At 41.8% G+C, this 15,982-nt stretch overlaps 1 protein-coding gene across 1 annotated transcript in view; it reads right to left on the bottom strand.

Annotated features, from left to right (window-relative positions):
* The window catches only part of enpep (glutamyl aminopeptidase), a 56,196-nt gene extending 44,642 nt beyond the window's left edge, over positions 1-11,554 (bottom strand). Inside the window, exons 1-12 of the mRNA XM_019888810.1 lie at positions 10,671-11,554; positions 10,194-10,335; positions 9,032-9,166; positions 8,794-8,914; positions 8,563-8,717; positions 5,559-5,672; positions 5,348-5,482; positions 5,198-5,263; positions 4,105-4,170; positions 3,861-4,021; positions 3,376-3,458; positions 672-808 (exon numbers count right to left, since the gene is read on the bottom strand). Of these exons, the coding sequence (XP_019744369.1) occupies positions 672-808; positions 3,376-3,458; positions 3,861-4,021; positions 4,105-4,170; positions 5,198-5,263; positions 5,348-5,482; positions 5,559-5,672; positions 8,563-8,717; positions 8,794-8,914; positions 9,032-9,166; positions 10,194-10,335; positions 10,671-11,308 (1,953 nt within the window). The 5' untranslated portion in view covers positions 11,309-11,554. The remainder of the gene's footprint in view (positions 1-671; positions 809-3,375; positions 3,459-3,860; positions 4,022-4,104; positions 4,171-5,197; positions 5,264-5,347; positions 5,483-5,558; positions 5,673-8,562; positions 8,718-8,793; positions 8,915-9,031; positions 9,167-10,193; positions 10,336-10,670) is intronic.
* Between the last annotated feature and the right edge of the window lie 4,428 nt (positions 11,555-15,982).

Here is a 15,982-nt window from a genome sequence, read left to right as displayed (position 1 = left end):
GTGGGAGCACTCGGGGCAGTGACCCCCAAACTAGATGAGTGGTTGCAACAGATCCCGGGAACAACATCGGACATCTCAGTCCAGAAATGTGCAGTGCTGGGAACAGCAAGGATACTGCGCAGAACCCTCAAACTTCCTGGCCTCTGGTCGAGGACCCGAGCTGAATGAGGGACGGACACCACCCGAGGGGTGAGGCGAGGATTTTATATATATATACAAAATCATTCGAAAATGTCCAAGGCACAAATCAGCATCGTGAGCGATCGCCCGACTGGTGAACACTTGAGTGATTGACATTTGGGTAAAACTATTGGAACACCTAACAGCCCGAGGGGCGAATGACGAGGTCGCTGCATCGACACGTATCAATCTATCTCCACACGGACACATACGGTCGAGGTCCCTCTTTGCCAATGGGATGCCAGGAAGATGATCGGTAATAGCCAATGGCAGAACAGCTATCAGTATATTGCGTTCAGGAAACTCGGAGCTGCGAAAAGCAGCATATACTGTATTTTTACCTTTGGTATTTTGAAATTTCTTTCGTAACAAGAGGCGATATTTTCCTGTTGAGGCGTTTTGTAACTTGAAAATTCCGTATAAAGAGACGTTCGAAAGTCGAGGTACCACTCTACAGCTGTGCAAATCAGTAGAGTATGAAGTGAGTTTACCAAGTGGTTGTTTTGAAGCTGTTGGCTAATCATGTTCCACATCTGAGCATGATGGTTGACTCTGTAGAATCCGATATGATCATTGTTGATCTTCAGCAGGCCATCCACTGAAGGTAAGTAGTTTTTGAGAACAAGCTCTGAAAAACATGAGTGGAAACGAAAAATTTTACTTTTGATCAACCAGGTGAGATTAAGATTATTAACTAAAATGTATTGTGAATATACAGCATGAAGAATACACTTTCCTCGGGAATGCAACCCCTGTTCACTCTGTTTGAATGACGGTCAGAAAAATTACACATTTTTGTAAATACTTATTTGGAATAAAAATGAAAATATGTACTGTGATTGGCTGGCAACCAGTTCAGGGTGTCTCCCACTTACTGCGTGAAGACAACTGGGATAGGCTCCGGCACACCTGCGACCCTCATGAGGATGGCTCAGTGACAGAGTGGTTCTTTCCCAACCCTGAGGTTGGTGGTTTGATCCCAGGCCATTGCGACCATGTTGAAGTGTCCTTGAGCAAGTTACTGAACCCTCAGTTGCTCCTGATCGGTCGATGAATGAGGTAACATGTTTATAGCGCTTTGAGTAGCCAAGGTAGAAAAGCGCATGATAAGTGACCCATTTACCATTTAAAAACTGGATGGATGGATAAAAATATGTATAGACTAATATGTGTATGTCTATCAAACATACTCAACATGAGTATGCCCGGAGATATATTTTGGCATTTGTTGACTGACTGATTGATTTGTTACTCATTATTTTCTTTGGCAAACTGCTAAAATAACGCATCAAGACCTACTTTGAGTACAGTTTTGTCGTCTGTGAGTTCTTTTGCGTTACAATCGGATTTGTATTGTTATTTTTTCTTTCTGTGTGACATTTGCTTCTTAACATGTACTCATACACTTACATAGGATCACCTATGTGTATCAGTTTGTTTGAGTTGTGACTGTGCTTCATGCATGTGATTATTCTTGATTGGCGTAAACAAAATTAAAAATAACATGCATATAAGGGGGCGGCACAGTGCCCAACTCTTTAGCACGTCGGCCTCACAGTGCAGAAGTGCAGGGTTAGAATCCGGCTCTGGTCTTCCTGTGTGGAGTTTGCATGTTCTCCAGGTGCCTGCGTGGGTTTTCTCCAGGTACTATGGTTTCCTCCCACATTGCAAAAATATGCATAGCAGGTTGAGTGGGCACTCCACATTGTCCCTAGGTGTGAGTGTGAGCACGAATGTTTTTTTGTCTATTTGTTCCTGCGATTGGGTGGCAACCAGTTCGGGGTGTACCCCGCCTACTGCCTGAATACAGCTGCGATAGGCTCCAGCATGCCTGTGACCTCTCGTGAGGCTAAGCGGATTAGAAAATGGATGGTTGGATGGTGTTTGGAGAGTTTGAACTTTTTGGTGATAATTCCAAAGGGAATGTTAGGTGTAAACACACTACAAAAGAACATCATATGGTGGGGGCACCATGAAGCTTTGGGCTGTTTTTATTCAAGTTCTTTTCTCAGGTTCTCTTCAGGTGGAGAGAATTATGAACGTTCCAAATCCCAGTTAGTACAGGGGTCGGCAACCCAAAATGTTGAAAGAGCCATATTAGACCAAAAAAACAAAAAACAAATATCTGGAGCCGCAAAAAATTAAAAGCCTCACAATGATAAGCAACACATACTGTATTTATCGATATTAGCTATCTTAACCTACTGTCAAAATGACGACGTTGGCTACAAATACACAATGAGTCTTCATGAGTAAACATTTTTTTCCCCCTGCAGTGCATCTATAGAGCAGAGGTGCCCAACCTTTTTTGACAGAAGATCCTTTTCGATCAGCCAACCTCCCGCAATCGACCCGTTACCGCACATGCGCGCATACGCACACACTTACACATGCATGCCATCATGACAACAGCCATAACGCCCCGAAGATGATCGAGGCATGGGACACACTTTTGCAGTGTCCCCTTTAACTATCGTAGCTCACGTGTACTGTTTAAAAATGCTTCTCTCGGCCCTCCACATTCCCATTCTTTGACAGTACCCTCGGTGAATTGTACATGAAACGCTGTTTTGTTTTGGGTTTTTTAACAGCCACCTGCCTGGCATCCCGTCCTGCAAATAGAAACGTGTGTTGCATGCTATGACGCAAATCCTCGTTGACAGAAATGTTGAAATTTATTCGAGACATTTTTACAGCATTGGGAAATGTTAAGAATGTTTGGGTCATGTTAGAAACCATATTAGAACAAAAAATATATTTCCTACCCCATCTTTTTCAATTTTTAAACATTTTGGAAAAAGCTCCAGGGAGCCACTAGGACGGCGCTAAAGAACCACACGCGCCTCTTGAGCCACGAGTTGTCGACCATCAAGCTGGTATTAACACAAAACCCTCAACCATTGCTTGAGAGCAAAACATTATCAGCCTAAAAGAACATCTGAGGTTTCTCAGAGTCACTTGAAATAGAGACAGCTGTGCTCTGACACCTATTTAACTCGAACTTGAATGTGAGTGGTTAATTCTGAACAAAGCCACATCACCAGTTAAGTGGAGAGTCAAAATTGTGAATCCAAGGTCATTGTCTCTATCTTTCTGGATTAGCCTTTCAATCGGGTGTACACTCAGTCCAGAGTGTACACTACAATCCATGTCCCCATAAACAGGTATGATGATGAATGAAGCATATTATCCTACCTGTGCTACTCTTGTTAAACATGACTGACATGTTCTTATTGCTCTTCAAGGAGTGCCACTTGATCGGTATAGTCCACTTGTACCTGTTGGGGGGAGGGGGGGTGCACAATTTTTTTTCCTCAATCTTCAAATTTAATTTAATTTCCTATTCAGGAGTAGAGACACTTTATGCATAATGACTCAATTTTCAGGTACTCAGAGGCACTTGAATATGCAACATGGAAATGAAACCATATCTTTGAACAATTGGATAAAATCTATTTGCAGTCAATAAACACTTGAAATTTGGAGGCCATAAATATCACTCAATTTTGAGTTCCCTGGATATTTATCAAACCTTCATCCTCCATTTTCCTTTCAAGATTCTTCAAGCGCTTTGCAAATGCTTATAGTTTTTTGCATCTTTATTCATCAGCGATAGGAAGAACCATTAGTTTTGTTGTGATGTACGAAATATATCAATCAAAGTTTGAGTGTCTTTTTACCCAAGGGGTGAGGGAGGTTGGTTGGCATCGGCATTCGGGTCCAGGAGAAAACGAGTTTGGTTCAATGTGGCATTCGCCTCTGTGACACTCAAATCCACCACTGGATAACCCATCTGCTTCGTCCATGTGTCCATGACCTCACTAACTGGTAATGAACTCACCTATCCAGAGGAAAATGTCTGTTGTTTAATGACCAGAACACACAGACCATATAATCTCAATCAAGCGCCAGACCGAAACGCACTTCTGCCAAAGACGCCCAAAAATTGTTGGTTTTAGCGTTCTTGAAGTGGTAATCTTTTAAATATTTCTGCAAAAACAAGAAAGAAGGATTCAGTCAGATTAAACATTGAAATGTTCTCAAATGCAACTGTAAATACAGTGCTACCTCTACTTACGAATGTCTCTTCATGCTAAATTTTCAAGTTATGAAACAACCTCAACGGGAAAATATTGCCTCGTTACGAAAGAAATTTCAAAATACGAAAGGTAAAAATACAGTATGGGCTGTTACTCGCAGCACCGAGTTTCCTAACCGTAAAATATGTATAGCTGCTCTGCCATTAGCTATTACCGAGCTTTGTCGATGCATGTAGATAATAGATAAATGTCTATGCAGCGTCTTTATCGTTCGTTCCTCAGGCTATGAGGTGGTCTGATTGTTTTACACAAATGTGAATCACCCAGAAAAAGTGTTCACCAGTCGGGTGATCGCTCACTATGCTGATTTTTGCCTGAAGATAAGATAACCTTTATTGATCCCTTGGACATTTTCAAAGGATTGTTAAAAGCCGACAAATGCAAAGGTCCTTGGATCAGTTCTTTACAAAATGCCAGGCAAAAAAAAAACGCCTCTGAGAGAGATCATGGACGAAAAAGGGCAAAAAAACGACGAGGACGCAGTTGAAAGTTACATAACCATCATTGTCAGGCTGGCATCTTTTATTATTTATCTTATTTTTATTATTTTTATTTATTTATTTATTTATTATTATTAGTATTATTTTTTTTAATTATATATATATATATATATATATATATATATTTTATTCGTTACTCTCCTCTTTGTTTTTTACATTATGCACAACTCTCATTTCTTGTGCAATAATCTAATTGTAACATGTATTTGTTACATATTTTGATGCATTTAATGCTTTATAAAACATTTATGTCAGAATTTTGGGGGGCTTGGAAAGGATTAGGGCATTTACATGGAAAACGCGTCTCCACTTACATTTTCTAGTTAAGAAATTTCCAGAACCAATTAATTTCATCAGTAGAGGTACCACTGTACTCCAAAGTCTTTGAATTAGGGTTGCAGACAAGAGGCAATGTACCTGACAGCCAGCTCTGAATTTATCTCGACCCATCCAGTCCTCAAGCATCCTGAGAATTGATGCCCCCTAGACAGAGAATAACGCATATAGTTTCATGAATCTTAAATTTCTCTTCAGTGATGCAAGGGGGGATTTTTGCCATCGTCAAACCTTGCTGTATGATATGGCATCAAACACAGAGGTGATTTCTGCGGGGGACGAGACATTGACAATAATGGGGTGGGATGAGAGGAGGGCGTCATCCACCATCACAGGAAGCACATCACTGATGATCATTATGTCCCGCTGTATACCCAGTGGAGGACACAGAAGTCAGTGCATCGAGGTCACAGAAGTGGCTTGTTTCTCTGTGCTAAATTACCATGCGCCAGCTGGGCTCTGCTTTCTCCACGCCAATGTACTCAAAGAAGCTGGCAAAGCCTTCGTTGAGCCACAGATCATCCCACCAATCCATCGTCACAATATTCCCAAACCACTGCAATGACACATTTCTCCAATTTTTTAGTAAGATAAGATAAGATAAGAAAACTTTTATCGTCTCACTATGAAGAAATTTGCAATGGACAGCAGGTAAGTTCGGAGGGAAGAAGTAGAAAAAGTAGAAAACAAGTATTTGCACGCACAAAAGAATTAAAAAAAAAAAGAACTGTACACAGCACAGAATGCAATATAAAAATACAAAATATAAGATAGCATATATGCAACTGTGTATGTGCTGCATAAGGTGGCTGTGCTATTTACAATGGGTGAGTGGGGGAGAGTATAGGTTTTCAGGTATGTCTATTCAGAAGCCTGACAGCAGTCGTCAGGAACGAGCAGAAAAACACCAACATAAATCGACAACTAGATAACTGCATAAATAAATTAATTTCATTGGTCATCAAGCAAGCACACATTTGACTGAAATATTGCCCCCCCCAAGTACTTTTTTAAGCTTCTTTACACCACCAAAATGCATCTGGGATAAAACAATCAAAATGTGATTGGGTTTAAAAGGCTACACAAACATACAGCATTTGGTGTTCGTATTACACACTCATTAGATGCAGAGCACCTTCATTTGCAGGGATTCAAAAGTATTTGGACAAAATATACCAATCGTCTTTAAAACCTCTGAGGTCTCTAATCCAACAACAGGGCGCTTCACAGACGAGAGACCTTGAATGATGCTTCGCCATGGGATATAATTCTGACCCTGGAAATGACTAAAAGGAGAGGGCCCGAGGTTTCTGAGAAAGTTGATGTGGCAAAATAAGATCAATTAGAGGGGCCAAGCTCATGAAGGCCTTTATAATTCGGAAGAACCGTATGATAGAATTTAAAACCCACAGGAAGCAAATGAAGGGGTTTCTAAAACTGGCGTAATGTGCTCTCCTCTTTCTGGTCCTCCTCACCTGAAGAGCTGCTGAATTCTGCGGTAAATTTAAATTACTGAGTGTAAAGGACTACAAGTTTATTTGCCAAATTGTTGCAATGTCAGACCTTTACTTTTAACTTCTTGTTAAGCGGAAGTCTTATTTTGAAGGAAAACAAAAGAGGACGACTGAGGAGACGGTGACGTGATCAGACGACTCGGAACAGCTGAAACAGATTTGCAGACGACAGAACTAAGTTTAAAAGTACTTAGCCGGGTTGAAAGTGGCAACAAGGTCAATATTTGTATTGATCTTCCTATAAACCTGTTTGTGATTAGAATATATTTTTAATTGATTGCGTTTTATACGTACGTAGATAAGCGTGACTCATGGCGTCATATCTGTTTTATGTTCTAGCTCGTATGGTGTGAGAGGTTTATACGGCATGGAAGAAATAAAAAGATAACTTTCTACCACCTGTTAAGCTTTATTATTTCAACCGACGCTACACCGAGGGATGAAATAAAATAATCAATGCAACGGGAGATAAAAGCGTGCATCAGCTTCTTCACATTTTTTTTTCTAGACAGAAACAGGGAAACTCAGGCTTTCAACTTTGTCTGATGGAGTAATACAAAGATGTTGTAATTTTGCCCAACGTTTCTCTCTCTGAGCTCCAGGACAAATAATTAAAACTTCAATTGCGTTGTAGAAAGTTTTCTGTCAAACAGGACTCGTTTTCTAAAATACAATTAAAAAGACTCACTTGGGTTGTGGTCATCAGGAGAGCATCAAATGCAGTCTGTCTGAAAGGTGTTTATTTCAGAAAAAGAATTGTTCTGAAATATGGATAATTTTGTCCTTTACCTTTCCCTCGTGAATACTGGATGTAATCAGTGGCATTACTAAAAACCAGATAATAAAAAGCTTATGCAGAAACATCTGATTGTCATCAGGCTTCAGACAAATGATTTTATGACATAGTACTACACAGGGTGAAGGTTTATTGTTTATTGTCTGTAAAAAGGTTGTGTCATAAAAGACAATCATTTGTATGTTTTATTACAAATGATCCAACTGATGCCTCCTTCCAGGTGTGGCGCTAAGATTTTTTTTTTCTGTACTCTCTTGGGGCGTGCTTGATGGATATCTGAGTGCTGAGAAAAAAATACATTTTCAGAACCTTCACTTATTCTATGAAGTGTTTCTCTTTTCTTTTTCAGTTCAGGAATAATGCACAGCACAAGCATGTTCGATATGAAAGGAATTTTAACTGAATCTGGGCTAAGAATATTCAACACACACACACACACACACACACACACACACACACACACAATGGCAAAATCAAGAACCACCACTCGACCTCCCCCAAACACAAAATGGGGTACGGTGCAGCTCAAATACTGAATCAGGGATTGGAACAGAAGGTCTACTTGTGAACTTCATGTTTTTCAATGAATCATACAAAAATTTCAAATGCCAAATACAATACTGGAGGGCCTTAACTGGAGCTCCACCGATTTCTGACAGGGCGAGATCATCCCAGAGCCCTGGTGTCGTGCCCCGCCTGCCTCCTTCCCGTAACTTTTTAACAGTCCATAAAACTTTACTGACTGCTACAGTGCTTCTTGGGTTCAAATTTCTTGTTGCTGTTCTCTGGGAAATACATATTCAATGATCCACCAACAATCAAGACCTTGAACTACAATTGCCTCAAACAAATCTCTTCATCCTTGCTCAGCAACGATAAGAGCAACTGCAACATTGCCAAGTTAAGAAGCTCGATCAAAATTTTTCCTTTCATTTTCTGGAAAAGTAGCTTAAATAAAGGGCTGAAATATACAACATATGCATGGGTCTTCTTAACATAACCCAAATTTAAATAAATAAAAAAAAACATCCATGCATGTGTAATGAAAGATATTGATTTTTGAGTTGAGCAATGGTTGTAATATTTCTCTCGATCAAATTTCCCGCTTTCAGAAAAAAATGATTAAGTCGCATTACCTGATGGACCAGCTCATGGGCAATGACACTTGCAACTCTCTGCATATTGTAGGAGGAGGATTGTTTCTCATCATACAGCAAGTTGGTCTCCCTGTAGGTAATCAGTCCCCAGTTCTCCATAGCACCAGTGCCAAAGTCAGGGATGGCTATCTTGTCTAGAAAACACACACGACTTACACACATACCGCGTAACATCAGCGCACATTTTGTGTTATTAATTTGCAGTGATACCCAGTTTTGAGATGGAGTAGGTCATGTTGAAGTATTCCTCAAAGTAATCAAAAATGATCTTGGTTGTGTTTGCTGCGTATGTTGCAGTTGATATCTGGCTCGGCTGGGTGTAGATTCTCAGCTAAAAACAAAAACATCAAAACAAACAAAGAAAATACATTTATTTGTGCCTGGTTGTAGTAAAATCAGTTGAGTAGAGATTGGTAACAAGAGTAGAAGGCGGTGGTGATGAACTCACTGGAATTCCTCGGGCAGATATTCTTTCCACATGAGCGAATTGGTGCACAGCAAAACATACTAAATAGGTGCTCATTGGAATGGATTTCTGGAATGAGGTCCTCTTTTTATTGCCAGACAGAAGGTCAGGGGCACCCTGAACAGACAGTGGAAATGGCTCATGAGGCTAATGTGCATGTCATTCAGTCTGCAAAACTCAAGTCGGCTTACATACCCCTTACCCCACAAAAGACGGGCCAAAGATTCATTCCTCCGTGTTGATACGCAACTCGCCCCCCCCCCCACCTCCCAGCAAAGCATGGCATAGTTTAAGCATGCAAATTATGGTATTTTCTCTTCCCCCCTTCTCATACAGTTAACTCGTTCAATGCCAAGGACGTTTTTCCATGTTTTTTTTTTTTGGGGGGGGGGTTGTTTTTTTTGTTTTTTGTTTTAAGAATCCGGGCATTTAATTCCAGGTACGTATGTGTTTTTACATTTTTACATTGCATCAATGTTATTGGCGAGGACAAAAAAAAAATCAAGATGTTACATACAGATCATCGAAGTTTGAATTTTCAAGACATAATTTAAGAGGTAAAATTCCTGAGATGGGTCATTGCAATGTAAAGAACAAACAGCATATGAAATCGGATACCCCCCCTCCCCACATCAGAATCAGGCCTCTTTCAAAGGTGGCTACAAATTGGCTATCTGCCAACATGACTGCAATCCAAACCCAATAAATAAATACATAAAAAGATTCAAATTAAAAGGAGAAATGAGAGAAATAAGCAGCTGACAGCACAGGTTGATGCAACATGGAACTTGTGTAGGTATCATCGACAAGGCCTGGTTCCAGCAGCAAGTCGTACTGGAGATATGCCAGTTGGTTTCCTATGCACTGTTCAAAGGCGGTGAAGCCTCAAAAGCTCTTTGTCTGACACTGTTGTGTAACCCTGCCACCTTGACATCTCTCCCCAGAGTGTAGAGAGAGAGAATGGAGTCAAAGTGTGTGGGGGAACAAAAGAATATTAGGCTTGAACTAATTAGCCGTAGACACTTAATGCTATTGAAGTGCCTTACAAAGTAAACACATGCTTTTTTTGCTTCCACACATTTTGGCATTATTATTGTTTGGCATGGAGGATATTCTTTTCAGATGTTGCAATTATAATACATACCTCATGTGGCATGTTGGACAGAGCGTCATAGGTCTCGTCATGAATGATAGAGATTTTATAGGTGGCCTTTTTGTTTGGTTCATCAAAGCACGGAAACGATTTTCGGGCATCTGTTGGCTCATGATCAGTCGCAGCAATCTTTCTGATGGAATAGATGCAAGAGTAGTGCACAAACAGCAACTGTGAACCCATCTTACAATACATGTAGCTGAGCCTTGCTTACGTTTGCATTCTTGATTTCGACTTGATACGTGAACTATAAACTACTGTATGGACTAAGTAGATAACTTTTCAAATTTCTTCCCTGCATTCCTCAATACTTTTTTCATCAATGCTCCACTTTTCACCTTTTGATTATCCTACCGTCCATGAAACACATTGAAGGCGGTCACCATCAAGAGAAAATACTGCACAATAGTCACATTACCGAGAAAGCCGACGTGTTTGAAAAGAAAAAAAAAAAAAGAATTGACTTACTTGCTGATGCCTGCTTCGGTGTAAACGACTCTGTAAAATCCCACCAGGGAGCCGTTTAGCCACCCTTGGAAATCCAAACTGAGCACATACACTTCCTGAGGGCCTGTGACAGGTAGCTCCTCTGTAGCTTCCACCACCACATATTCCTGAGGTTTATATTCAAAGCAACTCTTGACTGACACGTGCTTATGCCCTCCCTGCCTGTTCAGCAGCTTTAGCCTGGGCTTGTTCCTGACAAACGTCTCCCTGATATGGAGCCACAGATGGCGGGTGGGCTTGCTGACTTCCACTTGGATATCCACGGTGCCCGTGTAGGTATCATCAACAAGGTCTGGTTCCAGCAGCAAGTCATAATGGATCGGTTTCACATAGTCAGGCAGACGAAAGTTCTTCCAATCACCGCTGCTGTCAATGGAAGGCTCGCAGGGCCCCCTACCAGGTTGAGGGGTCAGTGTAGGCTCTGCTGTAGGGGCTGGTGTCGACTGTGTGGTTGTTGTGGTCGTGTCAGAACTCGAGAGGCCCACCCCTAGACCCACTGCCAAAGAACAGACTACTACCGTGATACAAATGATGAGAACATGCTTGCCACGGATACAGTACTGCCGCTTCTCCTGCTCCAAGTCCATGCTGTCGACCATCACGGGTCTCCCACGCTCGGAAGCCTAAATGGGATGGAAGTACCAAAGTGAAGTTGTAGCTCAAGGTTGTGACTCTAAGAGTAGGTACGCTATGTTATTGTAAATTGGTCTCGGGCTGCCCTCTGTGGCGCGAAGGGGTGGAGAAAAGGAAAGTGAGGGGAAAGAATCCCACAGTGACAAGACGCTTTCCTTGTAGCAGGAAGAAACGCCTCCTCTTGTAAATCAGCAATCTGCCATTCGGTCAAAAGCTAAACTTCAGCTCGATGTGTGTAGCTTTGCAGAAAGAATGTTGACGCCTAAAAAAAATCGACTTATCTATTACGGTTTTATTGCAGTTGTGAAATGGTTCACATAATCATCAACAGAGGGAAGATATTAAAAAACTTTGCATTGTGCTGACAGAGTCAGAGAAATATTCCCATTATACTATTACACTGTGTACTGCACTGTGGTGACACAATCTGACAGCTACTACAATAACATATGCTGTACCTGAACATAAGAGTCCATCCTATATGCCCCAAAAATTATAATATGACATAACATGTTAATGTATATGTTAGAACATAAATAAAACATACATTTTTGATCACCTTAATTTGAATGTGGTTGGGTGATGTTCATAATATTGAATAACATTTGTTCAATATTGATCACCGATGGGCAACTGAAGACCAGTGTGCCACACTGGAATGGGGCTCAATTAATTTTTGAAAATAAAAATCTTCACTGCAGCTGAGCAGATTCAAGATGTAATACCAGCGTTCTCCAGTCGATGGCAGACATCACTTACCGGTGCCTCCAATCCCAAGACTATACTCATGCATCAGAGAAGTCGAGCTCGGGTCCTGTCGAGAACCAACTCTGGAACAATTTGGTTATTTTGGGTGGCACTCCGAGTTACTTCAGAATGTTCCAAAGATTGGACAACACAAATATGATTCCTTACTGGAGAATACTTACTATAAATGTTTAACCACCTTCATATATTGCATACACCGTGGACAACAAATAGATGGATAACTAGTTTTGACATCAGAAGTCAAGAATAATGAATTGTTCAAACATTGTAGTTATGACATTATACATGACAATTTTAAATTTTGGTTCAGACTTTAGCAAGCATCATGGAAGTTGACATCTTGGATTGCTTTGCGGGCCACATAAAATGATGTGGTGGGCCAGATCTGGCCCCGGGCCTTGACTTTGACACCTGTGCATTATGTTAAGATATGATTCCTCTCTGTTAGCTGGACTTGAAAGAAACAATGTAGAATGCTGTTGAAGGTATTTCCTGCTTACTGTGATTACAATCACGTTTGGTACCCCCTCACTCCCACCACTTTTAGGACCCCTCCAGAGGACATGTCAACAACAAAAGAGGAACTGTTATCTCAAGTATCTGTGTTGCAACTATTGAGGGACTGCGCTTTACTATGAGTACTATTGATCTCAGTCTCTTTCCTGAACATCTGTTTGCACACTTAAAACAACGTATGTAGTGTTAAAGTTTCTTCTTCCAGCCACACCGGGTCAGATGTCATGTTACTTTCTTTGTTTCCGGGATTTGCATGAGAGGCGTACCTAACCGCCTCTCATTATCATATTGTCTCTATATAATCTCATGAATGTGTGTCTTTTACGCTTCCTGATTCAAATCTGGACCCCTCAGGATCCCGAATTGATTCGTAAACTGCAGAAAATAAATTAAAACTCTTCGCAGGAACTGTACATCGCCTCCAGCCTTTATTTGGATTACCAACATTCTCCTCGTCCGAAATTCAACGAACATGCGGGGAAGAGGAGGCCACTCTTCCCCCAACAATTAGCATATCCGTCTGTGGGTTTTGTAATGGCAAATGAAGTTAGACTTTGTCATTGTTGTGTCTTCATTCAATGAGGGGCAAATGTGTGTTTTGCCATCTTTGCCAACGTCATTGAGAAGACAATCTATTGATTCAAAATGATGATCCTCAGAGATGCTCCCATTCTGTTGGTGTTGGGTTGCCATTTCACTCCAACAAGAAATGCTGACTGGGTTACCAGGGTGGCGTGAATGGAGCAAAAACACTCTTTTATCTTACTGTCTTGCTCTCCTTCCAAATAAAAACAAACCGTGTTACAATAAAGATTTAAAAACAACAAACAATGGACTTCCGGTTTGGACAGTCATGGAGTAAGAAGCACGTCTACAGAGCTCCTCGATCAATTCGAGCAATGCCGTACTTTATTAGTTATTTGACGAGTTATATTTAAAGGTGACGAAATGCCTAAAGCAAACAAGAAGTCGGTTTCACGGATTGAAATAACCCACTCGGACGGAGAGGATCTCGCCACAAGCGACATCGATGGCCGGCACGAACCCGGGGAGCTACGGGCTAATGAGGCGACAGCTAACCTATCAACGATCCTGCAAGAAGTAAGGGAATTCCGGCGTGAAAGCGCCAATACACTCACCGAAATCAAGGACGAAATTAAGACGACTAACAACAGAATAGATGACGTCGAAACGAGGATCTCAGAGACGGAAGAAAGAGTGCTGGGGCTGGAAGAAGTTACGAAGGAGCTGCTACAGCTACAAGCTAAAATGGAAAATAAGTTAACTGATCAAGAGGAAATTCGTCAGTAATAAGATTAAGGAGGAGGTCCTGCGTAATGTTTGGCACAAGAAGGGATTTCTGTACAAAGAGAAGAGAGTTTTTGTCGACCACGACTATGCACCAGAGACCCTGAGGAAACGCCGGGAATACGCAGAGGCGAAGAAGGTGCTGCGGGAGAAAGGGATACGATTGCAGACTCCGTTTCCAGCAAGGATGAGAGTATTCTACGAGGGAGAAACGTGCCTTTACGAATCAGCGCAGGAGGCCACTTCCGACATGCTGAAGAGGGGTTTTCCCGTGGCTGTATACAAACCTCCTATCACCTGGATTGACAGAATCAAGAACAGACTGTGGCATCGGTCTGCAAGCGGTGAGGAACAACAGCTGGACGCTCCACGTGAGGGTTTCAAAAAAAAACTGTCCGCATACAGGAGAGTGGACAATGAAAATTGTTGAAGCCTGACAAGGTGACGAGATTTACCACTGTGGGACAACCAAGGGTTAGTTGAACTGAACAGTATTTGGGTTTTTGTGTGAATATGCTTGGGCATGGGTGTAAGCATGCGTGTGTGGGTGTATGCGCGAACAGGTGTATGATTGAGTTTGTCGGGGTATGAATGGGCGTGTGGACAGTTATGTATGATTGCACGGGGGTGTATGTGAGTAAGTCTATTAGTAAGCACTGCATGAACATGTGGAAAGGTATGTAGGGGAATAGGTATGCGCGAGTATGTGTGTGGGTGTATGTACATATATGTAGATGTGTGTGTATATGTAAAATGCAACTAGGTGTTTACGTTTTAGAGTATACGTGAGTCAATGAGTATTGAAGGCGGAATCCCCACCACACTCTTTGACCAATAATCAAATACCTTGGCGGACTTCCGGGGTGCTCGTTGATGGGCTCAGGAATGATCAGAAGCACACGTCTTTTGAGTCAGTAACACAGAAAAGTATTTAATCCCTAACAAATAGTCTAACACAGCATAGATCAAGCCAATTATTCTAAACAGAGCTCTGGTTCATCAACTTCTCCTAACCGCGAAGGTAGCAAGGCAGAGTGACCAAGACGCCTTTCCCTTGACCCACCTTTAATCCAATTCCTCAAAAAAGTGTGTGTGTGTGTGTGTATGTGTATGTGTGTGTGTGTGTGTGTGTGTGTGTGAATTGTCCTATTGTGAATCTTCCTTTGATATGTATATGGTCTCCAACATTTGGCCATCTTTTGTTGTTGGAGTCGGTCATCCTGCTGTGGGGCCTTTTCTAGTGCCGATTGCGATCTCCACTCCAGGGGTCCAACCTTGCCTCCCCCCCTTTGCTCGTGGCACCTTGGCACCCCCTCTTCCTCAATCACACATGAATGCAAACAGTCTCTCATTTACACTCAGAAAAACATCATTATTTGCAGTCACGCATTCCGATCCTCCACCCGAGTCTTTTACAACCATGAAACAGCACTGTAACAACAGCAAGGATTTTGTGACTAAATGAAAGACGCAATACGGCAATACTAAAGTGTACACTATGAATGCAAGTCCCTTCAGTATGTATGCCTGTTCGTGTGTGTACGTATGTGTGCATGTATGTATACATAGATATGATCGAGGACGCTTGGACTCTTATGCACAAATGTCTCTGGGGGGGGCGACAACTAACAGAGGGCCCTCTACAAGGGAACTTTAGTGGAGGCTGCTCGCCTCTTGACCGGTACTCGTAAGAGGGAGCACATAACTCCTACTCTGGCATTCCTTCACTGGCTCCCCATACATGTTAGAGTTATTTTCAAGATCCTCTTGTTTTCAAATCTCTAAATAACCTTGAGCCACTTTACCTCTCTGAGCTCATCTGCCCCTACACACCTGCCCGGCGCCTCAGGTCTGCGGACCAGACATTATTAGAAGTACCAAGAACTAAACTGAGGCTCAGAGGGGATCGAGCCTTTTCTGTTGCTGGTCCCTCTCTCTGGAATGACCTCCCAGTGAACATTTGGCAAGCCTCCTCGCTGTCCATCTTCAAAACCCGCCTCAAAACTCACTTGTATTCTTTGGCATTTGACTCAGCATGACTTAGATTC

This window comes from Hippocampus comes, unplaced genomic scaffold (assembly GCF_001891065.2).
Source record: "Hippocampus comes isolate QL1 unplaced genomic scaffold, H_comes_QL1_v1.1 scaffold254, whole genome shotgun sequence".
Lineage (NCBI taxonomy): Eukaryota > Metazoa > Chordata > Actinopteri > Syngnathiformes > Syngnathidae > Hippocampus > Hippocampus comes.
The sequence above is the reverse complement of the archived record's forward strand: the minus strand, read 5'-3'. Positions and strand labels throughout refer to the sequence as shown.